The following is a 23,901-nucleotide window of genomic DNA, read 5'->3' on the forward strand; positions in this document are numbered from 1 at the left end:
CTTATAATAATACCGCAGCTTAATTTGCACTATCCAACCACGGCACTGCCATTTAGTGCAAGAGAGAGAGAGAGAAAAATTGACAGCACAACAGAGTTTCAATTTCAACAAACCACCATCATATGGCGATCAGTGTTTGCATTTCATCAGCTCATTTGCATTTTATAGGACATACCCAAAACGGAACATCTTTGCTCGCACCTACAAAGTGGAAATTTTAACATGTTGTAATAAATTATCTGTGGTGTATTTTGAGCTAAAACTTCACATATGTACTCTGGGGACACGAAAGATTTATTTTACATCTTAAAAAAGTCTTGTGAAAATGTCCCCATTAAGAACCATCAGATTTTCTTTTTAATCGAGTTTTGAAACAGTTATGACGTAATGAAGATTTGTTTGCTAAATCACGTGACTTTGCCAGTTTGAAACAGCTCTAAACCACTGATTCGAATCCAAAGATTTGTAAATATTTCGAGGCTTCGAGAGAGAGTGTCTCAAGATCGCCCCATCACTTTCAAAGGACACACAAATTAATGTGGAATAAATATTTTTTAATCTTTTTTAAAGTGAATTTTGAGTTTAAAAACAACTATGAACCCAGAATATTTAGCTACATAAACAAAATTAGTATGTGTTCTCAAATATGAGTTTCAAGTATGAGTTTCTCAAATTTTGGTAAGTTGTATTCACTGTTTTGAAGCGCTCTGAAAGCACACAATAATGGCGTCTGTAGGTCAAACGTGTAAATGCAAACTTCCTACAAACAGTCCTCGTATTAAAACTCACTTTTCTCATTTCACCGTAAGAACAGATGTACAGACAGGGTGCAGTGTTGTACAGGACATCATATTAAACAGTTTGTAAGCATGTAAAGCTGCAGTGATCCAACAGAGGGCACTCAGAAACACTGTGGAATTTTCCATGTTTGCGTTTCTGTGTGTGGCCGTTTCTCAATCTGAAGGCTGCAGACTCCTGAGGTCGCATTTGTAGGCTGTTACGTCATAAAGACTGTCTTATTTGAGAATATTAACAATAATAAAGTTGACTATTATTCTAAGTTAATCGTAAATTGTTACAAAAAGCTTATGACTTGCGAATGTAATGCTCAGTTAACTTAAATAAACCAGGCTTGATGACGTTTGCAGCCCGCATATGCGACCTTCGGAGGCTGCAAGCCTTCCAATTGAGTAACGGCCTGTGTGTGCGCGTGTGCCAAACGATACCGCACATTCAAGAGCCTGAACCGCTTGTCACACAAGATTCAGGTATTCCTCAGCAATGTCTGTATTATACTGATTGTTTTATACAGTACCACCCAGAAAAAGCTTATAATGAGATTTATAGTAGTTAAGAAAGCGTGCAAGTGTCCGTAAAAACACGTCAGCATCCTTCATTAAAGGGACATCATGAAAATCTGACTTTTCTATGTTTTCCAGATGCTAAAATTGCGTATCCAAGTGTTTTTGTCAACCTAGAAAATGTGAAACAGAACAACCCAATAACCCAGCAAACAAAGAACGTTAGTTTTTGCTTATATTTTGGCGGTTGTTTGGAAACCAAATAATAACGTTCTGGAAATGTTCTTTTTTTGGGGTTTTTTGCAACCATAAAATAACGTTTCCATAACGTTGCAGGGTGGTTATTTTTAAATAAACTAAAAATAACTTATACATAACTTAGTATTCTCTAATGGTTATTTTTGAAACGTTTATAAAATAACGTTCCCTTATACCACAGGTCTGTCAAATGCTTTATTCTGATTGAGAAATGTTCCATGGGTGTGGATTATTTTTCTGTAAACTACACACCTAAAATTTTAAATTTCTTAAAAATAGCCACCAGAGCAATGTTTGTGGTAACCGTGATATAAGAGGAATAATTGACTCCGGTCCTTAGAATTACTTGAAAATAATGCACTGTGTAAACATCATGAAATTGGGTGTGCATTATTTTCTAATAATTTAACGGCTCGTCGTCAATTATTCCTTACATAATGTTGCAGGGTGGTTATTTTTTTTAAATACATAAAACAACTTATACAGAACTTTCTCTAATGGTTATTTTTGGAACCATAAAATAATGTTCCCATAACATTGCAGGGTGGTTTTTTTTAAGTACCGTAAAAATAACGTTATTCTATCGTTAGGGCAACGTTAAAGTAACCTAAAAATAACGTTCGATTTCTGTAAAAAAAAACTTTCCTGGCTAACCAAAAACAATCCTTGGAAAATAAGTTACGGGAACCAAAAATTGTTAGCTGGTAACTTTGTTTTTGCTGGTAACTCTGCAAGCATGTGAAATTAAAGGTTGATGAAATTTGGCTCCCATTGTGATGTCAAAAGGGGATCATCTTATAGTAATACCGCCCCTTAATCTGCATTATCCAACCATGGCACTGTATTTAGTACAGAGAGAGAGAGAGAAAATAATTGAAAATAATTGACAGCATAATTTAGTTTCAATTTCAACAAACCAACATCATGACATCAGTGTTTGCATTTCATCAGCTCATTTGCATTTAAAGGGACACATGCGTATAAAGTGGCAATTTTAACATAAATTATCTATATGGTACTTTGAGCTAAAACTTCACATATGTACTCTGGTGACAGCAAAGATTTATTTGATATCTTAAAAAAGTCTTGTGAAATGTCCCCATTAAAATTCTATGATTTAATTTGGTCTACTACCCTAGTAAGAACACAGAAACAAACAGTTCTTACACTATAAACATTCACAAAGATAATTTACATTTATAAAAATATTTTATTAAAAATAGATGTTAGCGCTCTGTACAGTGTTAAAAGAAGTGCAGGGGATAGCATCTGTTTTTATATTTACATAAAAAGAGCTGCAATAGATTAAAACACACATGCTATTTGAACGTTAAACAATATTCATTTTCTGTTTTCTTCCCAGAGTACATTAAATATAACAAACAATCTTGATTGACTGAAAGAAACAGATAAAAGAGTAATGATTACTTATAAATTAAAACAGGAACTCAGTTTGGATTGAATGCCAGTTGTTTGATTCAGTAAATCTACAATCTCTATTTATTACAATCTCTCTTTTATTTGAATGTATGATAAACAATAAAATAGTAATCCATTACTGAGATTTTTGGCTTTGACCAATTTACTGAATACTTCTAATATTTCATGTAAGCACAGATAAATTACCTCCAAAATAAGCATGAATGTATGCTTTGTATTTTGAATTTGAATGTAAATGTGTGTGTATTTGTGTCATACAATGATAAAAATGCTGTTGCATGCAGTCATTGTCAAAATTGTGTTATCTCTGGCACTGCGTAGAGTAACAGCAATGCTAATTTACTCTTTCAACTGGTCAGAGCTGTAGATTAGCATTCTTTTACTTTTACACATAGCAATAAACTTTTATGACAAACTTGCTAAACACAACCATTGAACTCATAAACTTATATGCAAATGCTATAAGGAAAAAAATCAGTTTAATAAGCAGTTAAAAAATAAAAAAAGGAAAACATCAATTCATTTTTCCACACACATCAATGAGGAGTTCCAGTATCTTTGAAACAGACAACAGCAAAAATATACAACTTAGCCCATTCTTATAAGTGTACGCGTGTGTAAGCTGGTAGTGAGAGGATGGGCTGCAGTAGGCCGCGTGCACCTCGGCATTCTCAAAGCAACGTTTGCAACTTCTTACGGAAACATTTGGCCAAACAAACAAACTATTCATATCCAGGCGATGCAAAACAAGAAGAGACAAGTAGTCTGTAAATAACACACGCATGTGTTTGGAGTCCGCAGTGTTTGTTATTCAGGCTTGTGGCAGTAGATGTCTTTAAGAGCCTTAAGCTCTTCAATGAGAGTCTTGTTCTGGTTTTCCAGCACGGCGACACGATTCTCCAAACACTTCACATATTCTTTCTTTTTTCTGCGACATTCACGGGCCGCCTCCCTGCCACAAATCAAACACACTTATCAGTAAATTTAGGTACACATAATACACAGATATTTCCGATCTCAGGTGTTTGGTACCTGTTCTTCATAAGCCGGACTTCTCTCTTGCGTGTGGCTTCTTCTGTATTCGGCTGTGGGCTGTGTATGGCCCCCGGTGACGCTGCCATAACAACACCTGGTGGGAACCCTGACGACGGGGATCGGATCTGATATGCCGGCATGTCTCCTGTGGCAGCTACACACACAAATACACAAAGATGTAATATATGTAATACAATCAATACATTAAAGCTCATCATAATATGCAACATAAAATGTTGATAGTTTGATCTGAAGTCATGTGTCTAAAATGTTCCTCATTGAGGAAAAGATTTGACTACGGCGGCATGATGGCAGCTTCAGGAAATACATTCGGACAGCCTTTATAGTAGGGCTGTGACGATTAAAAAATAACTGTCTGAATCGATCCTGAATCGCAAGACTTCGATTCTGTGTTTCAAGTCCTTATCAATCTAAAATCATTACGAGTCTGAGTCGTTTATAACCTGCATTTAAAAAGCAACACTCATCAAACACGGTCATTCAAAATATTTTTTATTATCATGAAAATACCTGAAACAATTTGAAGAACAGCGATGTAAAAATGCTTATAGACATTTCCTGGAATAGCGTTTGTAATAGTACTTCTTCTGTGGCACAAATGGAGTTTCTGCACAAGAGCGCCCTTTGGCTGTTTAACGTAATTCATTAAAATTCATTCATTCAGAAAACGCGCATTTGCGCGATTAATCGTCCCAGCCTTACTTTATAGGCAGCAAAATGGAATTCAGTTTGAAATATAAACAGAGAGAGCGCCTTTGTGATAACTAATTGCATATTTGCACGTTTTTTTGGCTGCGATTTTATTTTTTCGAACTCGACCAGGCTCGACCAATCACATTTCCTGTGCACGCCCATGCACTAAGACTATTAAGGTATCTCAGAACAAACACTGGAATTGGATGTGACTTGATGCCTTCCTGCCTTGGAATTCTGCCTTCGAAGGCAGCATTTTAGAGCTTTCGGACCAGCCGTCCAGTACTCGCGCACTCTTCTGATGACAAAAATTGCGTCACGCTATGCAGAAAAGTGGACCATACTTTGGCCTTAAGTCCAGCCCCAGACTAAAATGCATATTTAAGGGGCGATTCACATTTAGCGTCTTTTGCGCGCTCAAGTTCGTTATTTCAAATGTAGGCGCGCGGTGTATGTGCACTCATAATGGAAGGGACGCCCTCGCGACCTGCACGCGGTGCGACGTGCTTTTTTTTCCAGGCGTGTCCACACCGCATTGAGTTAAAAACCCTTCCACTTTTTAGAATGCCGCAAGCGCATCGCAGGTCATGTGACAAGAACCAACCGACGGTCGCGTTTTCCGCTCTGTTTTAGATGCGAAATGTGAACCGCCCCTAAGGTGTCTTAACAGAAAGCAACTTGCACTGGCATATCTTAAAATATATCAGTGTCCTTGTTTTGTCTCTCGATACACCACAGATGTTTTTTTATTATAGTCACATTTTTTATGGTCCTAATTTTCATAAGGCCTAATCTTAACCTTGTCTGTGAAACTGGGTGCCTTTAACCCTCCCTCTCTCTCTATCTCTCTCCCCCTCACTCCCTCTCTCGCTAAGATAAGGACATAACAATAATTCATGGACCTGTGAGTTTCATTTATGTTTTAGGCAATCGTTTTCAAAAACAAAGATTTTTTTTGCAGTTGCATTTAGTTGTCTTGAGTTGTCAATATCACCTTTGGTCTGTCTCTTAGGTGTTATCAATACACACACACAACAATAGTGAACGAATACTCTGACACACTAAGAGGGTCGGTTTCCCAGACGGGGTTTAGATTAAGTCAGGACTAGGCCTTAGTTTTATTAGGGCATTTACGTAGTTTTTACAAACATGTCTTGAAAAAAAAAATGACTGTGCATCTTGAGACAAAACAATGGCACTGATATATATATATATATATATATATAAAGATATGTCAGTTAGGGCTGGCACAATGATTAAATAACCTTCTCATCGCGATTGTTTGACCTCATCGCAATGATTTTAGATCACCGCAATGATTGCACATCTCTCTAAAAAACACAAGGGGGAGCTGCTGCGCCTGTATAAATGAGACCGTATCAGATTACTTTTAAATATGTGTAATAATATTTACTGGCAGGTAAACGTGGCAAAAGATGTAATTAAAATAATCACAACAATGTGTGAAAATTATTTCATAAACAAACAAAAAATGTAAGAGAATTAAATGTCAAAGCAATAAAACAGTCAATTAATCGTCACAATTTATTTTACAATAAACTGCCAGCCAAATTTCATAATCGTGACAGCACTTTTATCAGTGCAAGATGTTTTAAAATTAAGACAGCTTAAACATGCATTTTAGTCTTGGACTAGACTTAAACCACCCCTAAGTTTCCCAGACAGGGCTTATCCTAGTCCCAGACTAAAATGCATGTTTGATCTGTCTTAATTTAAAAACATCTTGCACTATATCTTTACATATATCAGTGCCATTGTTTTGTTTCAAGTTTTTTTAAGGTATGTTTGTAAAAACTACTTAAATGTCCTAATAAAACTCAGGGTAGTTATCCATTAAGCTAAACCCTGTCCAGGTAACAGCCCCAAAATGTAATTTAGCTGACCAATGAGAGACACGCAACACTGGAGCTAACCAATCAGATGTGACTTCTGTTGTGACCAGGCTTAAAAGTGCAAGTCTAATTTGACTTATTATTAGTTTATGTAATGAATCAAAGACAAAAACAAATACTGTAGCAGTTACTTGAAATACCTAAACACAGGCAGTTGGATTGTAATAGTTTAAAGATATAGGTTACAATTAGTAAAAATGGGTAAAATATTATAATGTTTCTAAATAGTAGCATGTCCTTTAGCAAAGCGGTTATGTTTTGACTTGACTCATCTCTGTGTGTGTGTGTGTGTGTGTGTTATCAGACAATGTGACAAAATGCTGACATCACTGTGTGCGTCGTTGCTCCAACCACCCCCACCCGATTCTCTCTCTCTTTCACCCTCCGGTTCTCTCTCGGCCAGCTTCCAGGAAACAGACTGACGTCAACGGTAAACTCCGCCCCCTCATGCACTTTACTTTTGTCCTCTCTCTCTCTCTCTCTCTCTCTCACTGATTCATGCGTGTGAATAGTCATGCAGATCTTGCAGCCTGCTTTCGTAACCAGAAGTGTTTGAATGAGCATGTGTTTGTTTGTGTATGTGCGTGGAGGGAAACGTTTAAGCCACATGAAAAGACAAGCAAATAAAAGCAAATCATCCTTTCACCTAGAAAGTACAGCGCGGCAAGAGAGGGCGAGTTTAAAATCAACATCTCTCTTATGATGATCAGAGTTGCAAAATCATTTTATCTGATCATATTTACTTTATTCTGTCCTATATTTTTCTTATTATAAACTGTATGTAGTTTTAATCATCACACCTTGCTCTGTGACATTCTACATTTGAAACTTTTTTTGCGAAATTCCTTTATCAGTACACATGCATCTTTTATAACTTTATTCAAATATTTGCGTGACCTTTTAAAATAAACAAGTGAAGCCAGAAAGATCAATAAGACCAAAGAAGTACACAAATAATAAACTCCTAATATTAAAAGACAACATACTTGACATGCTTCAGTAAACATTCAAACACATACTGTATATTCAAACATGCCCAGAAACATATACAAGAGTATTATCCAACTTTCTTTAAATAATAAAACACAGATCTCTCACCTGACTCCGTCTCTTCCCCCGTCACTGCCATCTCTATACTGTAGTAATCCAGTTGGGATTGTCTTTTAAACACCACCTACTTAATTTCTTCTTAAATCTCTCTTTTTCCCAGTTAATCAGCTCTGTACAGAGTTTCTCTCTCTTTCATAAACTCTTTCTGACTCTCTCAGTTTGTGTTGTGACACTTTGTCTATGCCTTTAACCCTCCCTCTCTCTATTCACTCCCTCCCTCGCTCGCTCTTGCTCGCTCACTCAGCCAGATTACTATTAAGGGCATTGACATCACTATGACATCACTGCAGTCTCAGAGGGAAATAACACACTGTATCTGGAGAATGCCCTCCCCGTACCCGTCTATGTGTGTTTGTGTGTGCTTTAAGAGTACACCATCTTGAAATTAAACAATTGTGATAAAACTCATGTCCTGGGGGAGACTAAAACAGATTTCTAACAGAGAGTGTAAGTGTATGTAATTAAAATAGTTTAATTTATTGCAGAAGAAAGAAGAGGGGGAGAAAGGGGAGGGGGGTTGTTGAGTGTGATGTATTTTTAGATCATAATGACGCAAAAGTGCTTCAGCACAAACAAAAGGAGACTGTGCCCATTTCACCTCATAACACTACACAGGCATCTGGCATGGTTATCTACAACACACACGACAGCCTCTTTGTCACATTGTTTACATAGAGTAAAGATACTTTTGAAGATATATCTGTCAATCAACAGGTCTCAAAAAAATCCTTGTTACACTTAAATTTTAAAGTTTAATCAACTTGAAATTACAATTAATTTATACTTTCTTGACTAGTGAGGAGCTGCTATCACTTACTAAAATAAAGTTGAAATAACACCACCGTTTTTCAATATTTTACTATGTTCTTACATCAACTAAATCTGTTTTTAATGCGTGCACTTTTAGGGTGTTTTCACACATACACTGTTAAGGTCAGCCCAAATGACGTGTCGGTCCGAGTACGGTTCGTTTGGGTCAGTGTGAACACAACAGCCGCACTCTGGTGCTCAGTAAACGGCGCTCTGAGACCACTCTAAACAGGTGGTCTCGGAGCGGCTGTTGCCGAACTCTAATGCGACCCATCTCATGCGACCTCGGGCCGAACCAAATACAGGAAGTTCTCCACATGTTTGATCCACCGGGCTTCCGTCGTGACGTGAGCCGGGTGTTATATTGTGGGTTAACAACAAACAAGGCAATCTTGGTCCATTGCAGAGATTCACTGTCTGCTGGACGTTTAAGCTGATGATTTTATAAATACACAGCTGTCCTCCACACACACAAATAGTGCTGGCTCCGTGAGAAGGGCTTTTAATAGAACAGTTGAGCAATTTCGCGTTAAAGCATCTAGCAGTAACTTCGCAAAGACGTGCATCGATTACCTCCATATCTTGCCAGCCTCGCTCTTCTTGTCAGGCTGGTTGTCGTGGAAACATGAGGGCTGGGAAGAGCTGTCAGAGACCAATGACAGCGCTGACCGTTGTCACATGGTGTACAGTGTGGTGTTTCGAGTACGGTAAAAACAACATATGTGAACACGGACTGAAAAATGATACAATGTATTTCACCACGGTGCGCATATGTGAAAACACCCTTAGGGCCCTATCTTGCACCCAGCGCAATTGACTTTGTCAGTGAGTGACGCATGTATCATTCGTATTTTGCACCGGCGCACAGCGGGTTTTTCCCTCCACAGACGCACGTCGGCAAACTAGCGAATGAACTTGAGCTCCCTGGGCGGTTCAGCGCAAAAAAGGAGGCGTGTTCCGGCGCAAACCATCCCTGATGCTATTTTGCAGTTTCAAAAAACAATTGCGCCACTGACCAGAAAAAACTAGTCTAAAGTCAGTGACGCACTGCGCGTTGTTCATTATGCTATTTTAAGGGCGCATGATTGACCATAATGTTTAGCGTGCACAACGCGCATACACTTTGCTTATCTAATTTACATCGATGCAACAGTTATTTTTGCAAATCATAAATTGTTACAATAAAAAATATTAACACATGAGATAAGGGAAATCATTGTGGTGAGCATTGTGGTGATAGTTTTTATTTATTTTGTGTGGCTGCGTTAAAAAATTTTCATGCAAATAACGATTAAAATATTTTCATAAGTTTGTTGTGTGGCTGTATTACGTTTATTTTATGTAAATAATAATTAAAAAAATTTCATAAGAAACCTTTATGTATGTGAACTTGATTTGTAAGAGTACTTTGGGGTTAGACTGCTTGCGTTTCTTGGCTTTCAGCGGTGAGGGTGGACCCAGCAATGTCCTCTGCTGGCGTCAGGTCCTGTGTAGAGGCAGATCCACCTCCCGTTACACGGCGTGCCCGATTTATGCTGGCAAGCTTGGGATTTCCCCGTCTCCTGACATCATTGTAGCGCTTGCGGCGCAACGTCCTGGGGATGCCAGCTGATGAGACAATTGTGGCTATTTCCTCCCACGCCTGTTTAACCGACGCTGATTTGGGCGGGTTTCTCCCATCCCCATACAAAACAACATCTCTGTCTTTGACTGCTTACAAGAACGTTGGTCTCCTCGGCTGTGAACCGCTCCTGGCGTGCGCCTGGTAAATCCGTCATAATTATAGCAACCCGCCATGGAACTTGCGCACTTGCGTTTAAAGAAATTGTTGGATGACTTTCTGATTGGTTTATTTGACGTTACGCCCAAACCACACCTATGAATAATGAACCTACTTCAGACCAACCCCTTATTGATTTGCGCCGGGAAAATAGCAAAAGCGCCCAAGATCCGTCCACAAAGTCACTTGCGCTTTGTGCTTCGCACTTGCGTTTCAGATCGTTAAAATAGTGCCCTTAATCTTGTACAACACCTTGTGAATGTGTTAGCATTTAGCCTAGCCCCATACATTCCTATTGCTCCAAACAGGGATGAATTTAGAAGCACTTTCATGTTTTCCCCATTTAAAGACTGTTACATGAGAAGTTACACAAGTAATTATGGTGGCACAAAATAAAAATTTAGTTTGGAGCCATAGGAATGAATGGGGCTAGGCTTAATGCTAACACATTCAAGAAGCGCTGTACGTAAGATAAGTATGTAATTCATCTAAATTGAGGTAAGAACATAATAAAATATTTTTAAAGAATGGTGTTTTCCTTTAAGCTAATTCAACTTATTTTTTTATAATTTATAGCAACTGCTTACAAGTCAAGAAAGTTGAAATGAATTGTAAATTCAAGTTGATTAAAATTTTTAGCGCAACAAGGAATTTTTTACAGTGTATTATTACTGTTATTACAATATATTACTGTATATTTAATGATCTACTTTGCTCAGTGCTGTGGTAGTTACAGTCCTTGCAAAATGTTACAAACTTGGTATTAAAACACAAAGCACAAAAAAAACCTAAATGTTGTATTTGTTATTTAGCGATTATCGCAATAAATCATATATACAAACTAAAAGTTAGTATTTGCATAATATATGTACTGTGTGTAATTATTATGTATATTTAAATACACACACACATACATGTATACATTTAGGAAATGTTTTATTGTATACAATTTTTAAAAATGTATATATAATAAAAACACATACAAATATAAATAAATAAATATTTATAGGTAATTGTTACCTAAATACAAATACGACTTTGTGTGTGTGTGTGTGTGTGTGTGTTTATTATATTATGCAAACACAAACTTTTATTTTGTATGCGATTAATCGTTTGACAGCCCTACTGAGCACAATAGCTTTATATTAAATGTGTACTTGAACACAACCAAGTGAGCCTGTTTCATCTTTGCAAGTCCAGATTCCAGATTTTTAACTTTATAGTTTCACAATGTCACAGCACAACAGATTTAACCAGTTTTTGCTATAAACAAAATTGGCTGCAAAGCACATACGAAGAAAAACAAGTCAAACAAGTTTCCCACAATGAAGCCTGTGTCCTTTCATGATTGTGGCCAGGTGTTACCAAATATAGCTTTTACAGTACAGGCATATAGCCCGTATTTGTGTTTTAACTCTAAAAACTTCTCTTAACAGGATCTGTTTCAGAATAGTGAAAACTTGTATCTTGGTATAAGCACTTCTTGTATTATTATTTATCTGTGTAGAGTTTTTCCCCAGCAGATAGGAAAGACATAGGTACAGCGCCTTACCCTGAACAAGCACCTGTCCAGCAGACAGCAGTAGCTGCTGGCCGGAGTCACCCATTTGGGCACCGTATTGTAGGATGGTCGCCCCAGGTTGGGGTGTAGCAGGACTGGGAAGAGTCAGAGCCTGAACACCCTGCAGGGCTTCTCCTCCAGGCCCGGTCAACTGTATCGCTCCACCCTGAGTGATTGTGACTATATAGATGCAAAAAGACCATTATTAATCTGTTAAATTGATTGAAATATGCGAAATATGTTTCCTAAGAAAATAATTATTTTCATATTTTGGTAAAAACCTCATATGATTTAATGTCAAAGAAAAATATAAGATAAGATTAATGAGTAATGAATTCAGGCGTACTGTATTGTCCTGAGCTGGTCTGGTAGATTGAAGATGGTGCTGTCACTGTAGCAACACTTGAGGTGGGTGGGGTTTCCTCCTCTACTTTCTCCTCTTCATCAATTTTTGGCACAGCAGGTGCATCTGAAGACAACTCATTAAGAATTTTCCTGAACATACACAGAAGAAATGAACTAACAAGCAAATGTCAAAATGACTTTATTTGATCATGAAAGACAATAAAAGACATCAGAGCCTGTCACAAAATGTTTGTTAGGATAAGAACTACTAGTTCAAACACAACTTTGTGTGTTTTGTAGATGTGTGGTTTGTAGTATTCAAGAGATAAATTATGTTGGGTTAATAAGGTCACAGGTTTCTGACCAAAATTAGGCTCACCTGTAAGATGGCCGTCTGGAAAGAATTGCTCGCCTGTTTTGAGGATCAGACGGTGCTGTACCCGAATCAGTCACAGCTACCTAAAAGTAAAAATTGCAATTTTACACAAAGCTATTTTCAAGACTTGGAATATAGTGCATGAGTAATATAAACTACTGTACTGTACATTAAAACAATAATTTAGGAGGGGGGGCAGGTCCTATATACTTTGATGTTTCTAAAATTATCATTTTTGTTTACATTTTTTTATATTTGTTTAATTTTTATATTTACAAAAATTATGTTGCATAAAAGCCAGATCATGCAGGTTTGACGCTGTACACACAAAAAAGCAACTTTATATTTTACATAGGTTTTTGTAGATTTTAATGGATAACAATGTGGTAAGTGACTTTGAGTCTAATATCTTCTAAGAAGATCAGATGCATTGACTTTCACATAACTCAAATCTTATTACAGCTACATCCACTCTGCTTGTTACCATGCCAATCTGCTTCTTAATCAACCCAGTAATCCCAAGATAAGTAAATGTGATTGGTTGTAGCTATAACTATCTCCTGTATGATTGGTCAATCTTTCCAGGTGAAAAAATAGCCCAGAGAGCAGACGAAATTGGGCCATATCCGCACCGGATCCCGACCAGAGCTGCGACTTGGGTGCGGATATAGCCCGGAGTCGTCTGCTGTCTGGTAGATAAATAAATGACTTAATTCTGTGCAAAACGCTGACAGATCAGTACTTTACCATCAAGTTGTGTTTAATTTTAATAATGTTTATATAAAAATGTGTTAATGTGTGTACCTGTGCAGTTTGCATTTGAGGCGACTGTATAACTGAGGGCTGTGTGGTTTGAATGACTCCCTGCACCTGGAGTGTCTGTCCACCAGGTAATGACATCACTGCCACACCCTCATCCCCCTGACACAGAGAAATACAGAGAGCAAGCCATGTGTGGTGTTGTTTAATCATTTAGGTTACATTTTATATGATATATTTTGCAGTCTCACACCACTTACCAAGTACCATAGTTTTTGGTTCACTTAAATATCAAATAAATATCATGAGGTCATCAGACAGTACCATGAAAGTACCATCTAACACCACTACAGACTGTACTACGTATGGCATCTGTGTAAGGCTTGTACCTGTGTAAGTGAATCAGAGTCCGACTGAATCTCACTTGTTATTTTCTCTGTTGCACTCGCTTCCTGTTGCTCTACGGTTGCAGTTTCCATGGTGATCGGCCTAGCAACAGCGCAGAGAGGAAATGCACGGTCAGCACTTTATATTTATTCATCACAAGCGTACTGCATGTGATGCACACCATCATTTTAGCATCCTTTAATGTTATAACTCTATAGTAGTTTTGGGATTATTCATGTTGAAACGTACAGTGTATTAAGGTTTATATGGCGTTAAAATGAAAACACATGACAGAGCGTAGCAGTTTAGGTTCACTTGACTAAAATGTTTCTCATGGTCTTAAAATTCTTTTGATCCAAAAGCACATCTTCAATGTTTAAAATTAGAATTATAGGCAAAAGGTTTAATTATTATTTTCGACATATTGTAAAACTTTTATTTGGATTTGGACCACATAATAAATAAAACACAGCTGAAAAGCCCAGCATTGATGATAACTATATTATTACTGTAATATTGTGTAAAAAGCATGCCCAGGTGAGACCTCCATAAGCAGGGTGATAAAATGACAAGGGCAATTTCAAGGCAAATGGTGGCTACTTTTAAAAATGCTAAAATGCAACATAGGTCTGAGTACAACATAATAGTTTTGTATTGTTCAATAGTTTTATAGCGTTATTAATGTATAGACAAAAATATTGATAAGGAATGTTTAAGTGAGACTATATATATAAATATATGTATTACAATATTACAATAAATAGTATTAGGCTACATAATTAATATGCGCATCAATATTTTAATATTGCATATTATTACAGTACATATAATACTTAGCCTACTTATAATTAAGAAAAAAATCTAGTGATTGAAAACTTAAATAAATATATTTTTTTAAATGCACGCATTCATAAACGAGGAACGACTGCTTTGATGAACGGCCGCGCACTTCCTCGTTGTCTCTCAACGCGCTTGACAGCGCAGAAACTATACAAGGCATGAAACCTAATTCAATTTCTAAGGAAATGATGTTTACTGTATTGTCTTATCACTTTCAATTTCCCACTTATTTATTCAAACGTGTATTAAAAGTCTGCTGTACTGACAGAAGAAATGCGCGCACACTTTCGCTTACGTAAGAGCTCAGTGGCACGCAGACAGACATGAATTATAGAAAACATAAATACATGATATCAACTTGCGAACAACTTCCTTATGCAAACAGTTTGCTTTTTAATGTTATTTTTTGTAAAGTCGGGGATCAAAGGTGCGTCATTTTCAACAATCTTAATAAAGTTTCATCTCGCCGGCCCTGTATAAAACGCAACAAGTTCCCGCCTTATTTATATTTTACCTTATCTTTAAAACATTAAAAGTCTGATAAATGGCGCGCGTTTCGTTACTCGCTTGTTTATTTTGTTGTCAACAGTAAGTTAGTTGACCGAACCAGGAACCACTTCCGAGACACATTGCTTCATTTAGCGCAATATTTCACTTCACATATTATATTTCTCAACTTATTTCACAGCAGCTATATCTTTGTCTTCCTGCGCTCTTCACCAAATCCTCTCTGGCAGCAGAACGACATGCCAGTAATAACTTACCCGAGTTTTACGTAGAGTCTCGTCACTCGTTACGGGTGGAGTGGAAGCCCGACTCGCTGCACACGTAGAGCCCACTAGACCTGTTCGAGTCGTGACTCACTCGGATCTTTAACCCGGATCTTTAAATTAACTCATGAGTCGCGAGTCTCTAGTGTCATTAACCCGGATCAGTTGAGTCCTACTACAATTCAATGTAAAACCATAAACAGCGCCACCACACACACAAACCTCTTTCAACATTATTGATGAGACTTCGCTCGCACTACAAATCCACTCGTAACCGGCTGATCTGCGCGAGAACTGACCCGAGATTCTCACTCAGAGCCGGAAACATTGCAAACTCGAGAGACCTGCGGATCTGCGCGAGCCGCGAATTGACCCGAGATTCTCACTCAGAGCCGGAAACATTGCAAACTCGAGAGACCCATGGAGCCGCGAACTGACCCGAGATTCTCACCCAGAGCCGGAAACCATGCGGACTCGAGAGACATGCGAATCTGCTCTGACTCGAGAGTCTCTCAACTCGTAACCGGCTGATCCGTAACCGACTGATCCGTAACCAGCTGATCCGCCGGCTGATCCGTAACCGGCTGATCTGCGCGAACTGTCTCTCCGGCTCTGAGGGCTACAATAGCAGGACAGTTTTATTCTATATTTTCTCTATATTATTATGCTATTGTTATTAGGCTTCTTTTTTAAATGGTTGACCATACACACCAAACCTAAAACCTATAAGCATGTTATTTCAGAAGTGAAAGGCTTTTGTTATGGATTTGCTTTTGAGGATACTTCAGTCGCTCTATAGATCCACTAACCGGCTCCGGCTGATCCACGCGAATCAGCCGGTTAGTGGATCTGTAGAGCGAGTCTCATGTCCATGGTCTGCGAGTCTGCAATGTTTCCAGCTCTGAGAATCTCGAGTCGCGTGGATCAGCTGGTTACAAGTGGGTCTGTACTGAGTTTCCTTGGCAATTTAGCAATACTGACTCAAATGACTCAAGTGAATCACACAACCCGGATCACTTTAGTGAGTGACTCACAATAACCCGGATCCTTAAAAGGAATCGAGTTTGCCAGGCCTAGAGCCCACGTCAGCTCTGATGATGCGTCTGGGAAATGTGTACTGTGCAGTCAGAGGCAACACACAAACACACACGCACACACGATACGATAACACACACACTTGAACACACTGACCGAGCTACACTAGGCGGAGCTTCGTCGGAGGAGAAGCTGTCACTTAACAAAAAACTCTAAACAGTAGGCCTATTGTTTAAATGAAAGAAAATGAATTATTAAAAAATAGACAAAAAATAACCACAAAAAATAATTAAAAAGTATTCAAACAGTTAAACAAAAACTCCTTCCTCTACAACTGGTCAGACCTTCCACAAAGATCTAAAGTAATCGATTTATTATATAAATAATTTAAACACTGATTCGTAAATTGCTCAAATAGACTGATGCAGACTTAAAATAATAATTTACCCATAAAAGTAGTTATATAATATCTACCCTGTAAATATGTTAGAAATAAAATATAAAAAAGTAGCGCCATCTTGTGATAGAAGAATGATATCGCTTCTTTGTCCCAACACAGAATACATATGGAGAATTTCTCAAACTTATACTTTTTATTTATTTGTATTTTATATGGTTTCTTTCTTTTATAAAAGCATGTGAAATGTACTACAAAATTGCTATTTACTAATTCTTTGTACAGCACCTTGGGCAGCATTGTGTGTTTTATAACTAAACTAAACTAAACTAAACTAAACTAAACTAAACTAAACTAAACTAAACTAAACTAAACTAAACTAAACTTCAGTGAATATTTGTCATGGTGGATTTATTTTAAAAGGCAATTTTTCTATACAGTAGGCAAATACCATTACTGACTTTGTTAAGCTTTTGAAATTTCGACCATGCATTAATAAAAATAAAGTTGACTGAACATCTGCTGGGTGGTTTCCCGGACACGTATTAGCTTAAGCCAGGACTAGGCCTTTTTTAAATAGGAAATATAACTAGTTTTAACAAAAATGCCTTACTAAAAACATTACTTATGTGCATTTTGAGGCAAAACAAAGGGCACTGATGTATTTTAAGATATGTCAGTCCATATTGTTTTCAGTTTTGACAGCTTTTACATTTTATGTAGTCTAGGACTAGTCTAATCCCTGTCTGGGAAACCGCCCCATAGTCACATATGGGGAAGCTTGTCACAGAGAAATAATAAAACACAAAACATTTCCTAAGATAACAGAAATGTACATTACAAAAATACTACACCATTCATGAAAACAAGTATTGTAATTAATAAACACAAAAAATTACATTTGAACAGATACTAAAACAGAAATGTGACAACCTTAACATGACATTTATGAAACTCTTGTTCTGAGAACACATTAAAGATTTCATTCATGATCTCCGATCTATAAATAGTTGATTTTGTAGTCCACAAGTTAAGGATATTGGAATTTTTAAGTGATTGAAACCAACATTTTTTTTATTTGAACAAAAACCTTTATGTTAAAAATTGTAACCGTCACTTAGAGATCTCTCAGTGACTCGCATGGTTATTGGTTCATTATTGCAGATAAATAACTTTACAATTGTGCAATAAAACAGTTTTGTTTGCATTTTTTAAAGAATATTTTCTATAAGATTCAACCTTCCCACAGGGATGTATGTGTCAGATTTCCTGGTCGCGAGATCACACTTGCAACTCCCTATAAAGGACACATACACAAAGATATTACTAAGAAGCAGTCACAAAAAGGAGTCCACAACAGATGAATCTGTTCATCTTTAAATTTAAAGTGTAATCACACCTCTGTCTGAAACAGTCCTCCTATATTTTCCTGTAGACAATAAAAAGAAGAAAAGGATACTGCCCACTGTACAGTAAATATTAGTGCTGAAACATCAAACATGATTGTGGGAAGATAAAAAGGTTTTACGGACAACCGCTTTTAACCAGAGACAAAACTTCTTGGTTTGAAACAGAATGGCAGGCAGAACTGTGTTGCTTTTATGGAGACTGACCTGTTCCCAACTCCCTGACCGTGGTATGAAGACCAGCACAGTTCTCTACTACAGAGATTTTCAGTTTAATGGAAGTATAGAGCATCTGGTCATTGTGCTTCACACAGATCAAAGCGTGTGTTTGTAATCCTACAGCTGTTCCACTGAAGCTTCACCCAACTGGGCTTGTAAAACTAATCTGTATCAGGCCTTGGGCGTGTGTGTGAGGTTTCACTGCCTAATACCACCTGCCCAGTGTTTCTATTTTAGTACGGCTTTGCCATACAAGCATAAAGTTAGATGTGGCATACACAATAAATACATATTCTGCATATGTACAACTTCAGAATACTTACATGCTAAATCGTTCACAAAATATGGAGACACGCACAACCTCAGTATCTCATTACACATATGTCTTATCTTAATGATTATGTAAATTAGAACATTAATTTTACTATTTTATATGGAACAAAGTTTAAAGTTTCTATAGATTAATCTCAAATTTAGTTTAATATCAATAATATCAAGTTTACGATCAATATCTGTGGATATGTGAAGGTCACTAGGTCCCATGTCATAGGCTGTCACAAATATATGGATGTTTATTTTACTATATTTTAATGGTCACTTCATATACATTCACAGATTTGTATAATAGGCTAACATGCCATTTTTTATCCTTTACCCTAAATCTAACCCTCCCTGAAACATGACTCTCACATAAACATGATTTGGCCTATTTGCATGCCTTTTAATCAAGAGAGCACCATTTAAATGTCCTCACAAGTTGGTTGTTATGATATTTTACTATGTAAGTAAAACATTTGCCCCTTTACAGATATAGGCAGCTAAACTTTACGCACTGCGGCCACTCATGCACACACAGACAGTCATAGCGCGTGCACATCTCTTCACCGCCAGAGGGCGTCGGAATCCCGTTTGCGTGGCCTCTGGACGCACTCGGGACTGCGCGGTTCCCGTACACAATCCCAAACACTAAACAGGTGGTCATACACCGCCGCGCAACGACCGACGCGATGAAACGGAACGGGTACCGTTTTTAACTTCTGAGCCGCAACGGTACAAAACCAAAGATTATTAATGATCCGGACATCGAGGCCCGGGAACTCTTGATCCCGAGTTTCCCCTAGGATTCGGGAAGGAGAGTGGAAACTATGAAAGTGACGGTGTGTTTCGGCAGAACTCGGGTCGTGGTTCCGTGCGGAGACGGCAACCTTAAAGTGCACGCGCTCATCCAGCAGGCCGCGATGCGGTACAGGAGAGCGATCGCTAAGGTGAGAAGGCGTTAATGTATCATCTTGATTATGCGTTTGAAACATTGTTGCGTCTGGACGCAGCCGGTGAGGACTGCAACATGGCGGTGTGCAGACGGAGTGAGCGGGGGAAGGGTTTGGGACCGTCCAGACACTTTTAACTCTACTAAACACAGTATAAACCAGCGCTATTCTTCAATAAATAACGCTTTGTGTGTGTTTTGCGCATTAAATACCCCAGCAATTGCTTCCGTGTTATGATGGGTACAGTAGACCGCTGGAAACCAGTAAGAAATGGGCAAAGTAGTAGGGGAGGGAGAGAAGTTTGCTCCACGTTATCACCCCGCTCTGGGACAAGTTAGAAATGGCATTGCTTATTATGTACACGTTATAATGTAAACACACTTGTGATTTGCTGGATCTGACGCATCTGTTTGCGACTTGCATTGACTTAATTGCTTAAACTTTTTACGCCAAACATAAAGAGTCCAGCGCTTTGTTTCAATGAGCTGATGTTGCTAGGCTAACCTAGATAACTGATAGCCTACATCTTCAGGCTTGACACCTTGAATCTGGTAATTCGAGTTACACCCATCTACACTTCCAGAGAGCAACACGACAAAACCAAAACGCCCCGGTCAATAAAGCTATCCGGACGCGCGCGGTTTTCTGGACACTGGGTTATGTTTATTTATCATACTGTAAACGTTTTAGTTGTGTCGCGTTGCGAGCTGTGTAGACTGGGTGGTGGTAATGTAAAACAAAAGCACATCAACAAAAAGTCTTTGTTTCTGCAACGACAGATTTCAGAAAAGCGCAAAGCTAAGTGTGCATCAGTGAGAAACTGGCACTTACTGTAATAGCGTTCAATATTTAGCATTCACAGTTCAATGATTCCTGGCCCAGAGATTACAGGAGAGCAAGAGTCAGATAAACAAAAGCCCGTTTGTTCACATTAATAAATAATCTTTTCCTTTAGTATAGTCTATGGGCAGAGTTGTTTATATGGTGTCATCGCTGACCACATGTGAGTGTGGTAAATGAAAGTCATTGCCACTTTGTTTGCTCCTGAACAGTCAGCTGTCATATGTGACTGTGAGGAAAATAGTAATATTATGATGTAGAGCTTTATTGTGTCGTTTTGTTTAGATGTAAGTTGTTATGATGTTGTGGATTGTATTGTTTTTCCTAGCTAAAATTATAATAGAAGTTGTTGAAGATAAGTGGTTGATGACGTGAGCTGGAGTGATATTGTGATGACGTACCTGATATTAGGAAAATATAACTATTATATGACCCTATCTGTGATTTAATATTAACTGGGTAAGGTCACGTGGCAATAAAATGAAATCACTTTGATACTCCTATATCATAATTGGATTGGAATTTGGAGTGCTGTTATTTGATAGTTGATACACATGAACGAGAATATTTTGGGTTAAAGTTTATATGAATGTATTATTTATGATTTTTAATAATATTTAATTATCTTTTACCTTCACTAGCCATTTTTAATACCTTCAGTTTGACAAACCCAGATTTGGTTGTGATTAGGGCTGGGTATCGATTCAGATGTTCCAGATCGATTCGATTTCGATTCACAAGCTATCAAATCGATTCGATTCCGATTCTCGATTAAATTTTCGATTCCGGTTCTCAGGTAGGTTTTTATACTCGATTCTCGATTCAACTCAATGAATATAGATTTAATACACATACTATATTAATAAAAAAGAACAGTGAACAGCAGTTTACAAGTGGGTAATTAATAAAAAGGAATTAAAAGCCACGACACGTCTTGCTTGCGAAATCTTAAATGCTTCCATTCCTTCGTTCAATGTTTGCGGAAATAAATATGAAAAAAAAATTTATTCTGCTCTTTGAGAATCGATTTTTAATCGACCACGTTTTAAAAAACGATTAATCGAAAAATCTATTTTTTTACCCAGCCCTATGATATACCATGATAATGTGTCATTAGGGCTGTTACGATAACCGCATTACCGTATCACTGCAGTAATGAGATGCCTGGCACGGTGCTGAGGTCATCACCACACTTTTTTATCCTTTAATTTTTTGGCTGGTAAGAGTTAGCGGAGTGCATATTGTGTGTGATATGAACTATACACAATAATCATTGTTTATCACAATTTACTGTCTCCCGTCCTATGTTCAAGGGCTTCTGGACAAAAAACAGCTTTCTGCAAAAGGGGGAGCGACAGTCCATTAAACATATGGGGGATTTCAGTAGAGCTGCAACTATCGACTATTTTTTCAACCGATTAATCTATCGATTATTTTTTCGATTAATCGAATAGTCTAATGATTTTTTATACATATAATTCCCCAACAAATAATAAATGTAACATCTGCCATTAACGCCAACATTTTATTTAAGCATTTTCTTAATTAAACAAACACACAAACCAAAATTTTCAACATGAAAAATAAAGTGGCAGTGTCCCTTTAAAAGAGGCATTATTCACCTTAAACAATAAAATAGGCATATATTAATATGTTAAACATTAGTTTATGATTAGTACATGCATTAACTCAGCATTAGTTCAGACTGAAGTAAAAATAAGTTCATTGTGATTCATGAACCCTTATATAAGATGTAATGGTTATATTATTACTGTTAATATTATTACTATTAGTAGTACTGCATTCTCATTTAACTTTAACATTTAACTTTTCTTAAGTTCCGGGTAAAAAACAAGTTCAGTTAGTATGATCTTCTAATATTTTATAAACAGCGTTTACGCCGCTGTTACTTTAAATAAACGCATGTCAGGAATACCTTACAAGACGAGCTTCTGTAATATCTGCGCACATATTCGCAAAAAAGACGTTCATTGGGAACTCCGCACTGCCAGCTGGCTTTCAGTGCACGCGGGCACATGCCTATCAGTTCTCAATGTGACAGTAACTTATTATTTCATAACTTCTTAATATAAAAACATGTCCTGCTCTTTATTTACTGTTTCAACATACTGCCCAGAAGCGATGCAATGTCACGTCTGTCAGGCGTCTCGCAGCTCGTATTAAACGAAGATGTAAACGCAGCTGTATTAAGCACAATATGCATTGATTCTATTGTTGTATAAAAACTTACTGTAATAGTTCAAATTCTTACGCTGACGTCTCGTCATTTTGAGGTCGGAGAGCTCCAGGTTTTCTTCTTTTAAGATGATCATACACAGGTGTTGCGCTGCGGTGGTATGCCATTTCAGTTTTACACAGTATGTGTTTTATTTGGTCTCTGCTTAAAGTATTCCCACACTTTTGATCGCGTTCTGTCTGTTTGGTATAACACTTTTATCACCCGGTTGGAGCTGAAGCCGCCTTCATTTCAAAATGTAAACAGTGCGACGCATCGACGCATTTCCGGCAAATCGACGTAATTACGTAATCGACGTAATCGACTACGTCGACGCGTCGTTCCAGGCCTAGATTTCAGTACTAAGTTTCAATACTTGGTGTCTACAGAAAATGATCAATTAAATACACACAGTGTCACGACCACAACCTTCTTAAACATGAAGTCATTAAATTCGAGTGCATTGTTGATGCCCAGGCACTCCCGATATTTCTTGCATGCCAGGGAATGGTACAAACTCGGTCACTGTTTTTAAACCCCTGCATGCATAAACAACATCTCTAGTCCAGGGAAATGTCAGAGCCATAACCGCCATGATTTGTTGCTTCTTTACGGTGGTTAGATAAAAAATCCCATGCCGTCACAGCCCTATGTATATAGACATTCTGTTGTAGTTTTGCTAAATGCAGAATGTTGAGGGGTCTTGGGATATTGTAAATATTTACCTAAATCTATAAGCACCAAAAAATGGCAACAAAGTCACACATCTTATTATAGGTGTAATATAAATATCTATAAGCATCTTCAGATGCAATGCAACATTATGACAATCTTATGATGTGTATTTGTTTTATTATGCAGGTAGAGTTAATGGAGTCTTGTAAACAATAAAGCACTTTAAAGTCTTGCTTCGGTAGAGTAAAACCGTGGTAGTGTTTGTGAATGTGTGACTTGCAGTATTCTTAGTTGTATTACATTGTCACTTCTTTTTGCTTTTCTCTTTACACCAAATCCCTCTGCTCCACTTTAACTTTATCAGAATTTCTCTCCTCTCTTTTTTCTAGCTTATTATCTTTCAGCTGCTGAGACTGAGGGTGTACT

General features: G+C 37.6%; 2 protein-coding genes across 5 annotated transcripts in view; one reads left to right on the forward strand and one right to left on the reverse strand.

Moving 5' to 3' along the window:
- Nucleotides 1–2,749: 2,749 nt before the first annotated feature.
- On the reverse strand, nucleotides 2,750–15,472 carry LOC135748068 (cAMP-responsive element modulator-like). 2 transcript variants are annotated; one of them, XM_065266151.2, is made up of 8 exons: nucleotides 15,394–15,472; nucleotides 13,792–13,891; nucleotides 13,448–13,564; nucleotides 12,647–12,726; nucleotides 12,269–12,417; nucleotides 11,914–12,102; nucleotides 4,032–4,188; nucleotides 2,750–3,951 (listed from the first exon to the last, which is right to left on the reverse strand). In XM_065266151.2, exons 2-8 carry the CDS (start codon nucleotides 13,879–13,881, stop codon nucleotides 3,807–3,809), a joined length of 927 nt encoding a protein of 308 aa, XP_065122223.1. In that variant the 5' UTR covers nucleotides 13,882–13,891; nucleotides 15,394–15,472; the 3' UTR covers nucleotides 2,750–3,806. The 2 variants fall into 2 exon arrangements, with proteins under 2 accessions (XP_065122223.1, XP_065122229.1); XM_065266157.2 differs by lacking the exons at nucleotides 11,914–12,102; nucleotides 12,269–12,417; nucleotides 12,647–12,726; ... (1 more) ...; nucleotides 13,792–13,891; nucleotides 15,394–15,472 and adding an exon at nucleotides 7,760–7,946.
- A 3,631-nt stretch (nucleotides 15,473–19,103) lies between these two features.
- LOC135748028 (partitioning defective 3 homolog) overlaps nucleotides 19,104–23,901 on the forward strand; it is a 147,059-nt gene continuing 142,261 nt past the window's right edge. For all 3 annotated transcript variants that reach the window (XM_065266101.2, XM_065266116.2, XM_065266106.2), the window contains exon 1: nucleotides 19,104–19,721. In XM_065266101.2, the coding sequence (XP_065122173.1) occupies nucleotides 19,602–19,721 (120 nt within the window). In that variant the 5' untranslated portion in view covers nucleotides 19,104–19,601. The remainder of the gene's footprint in view (nucleotides 19,722–23,901) is intronic.

Source organism: Paramisgurnus dabryanus, chromosome 6 (genome assembly GCF_030506205.2).
Source record: "Paramisgurnus dabryanus chromosome 6, PD_genome_1.1, whole genome shotgun sequence".
Lineage (NCBI taxonomy): Eukaryota > Metazoa > Chordata > Actinopteri > Cypriniformes > Cobitidae > Paramisgurnus > Paramisgurnus dabryanus.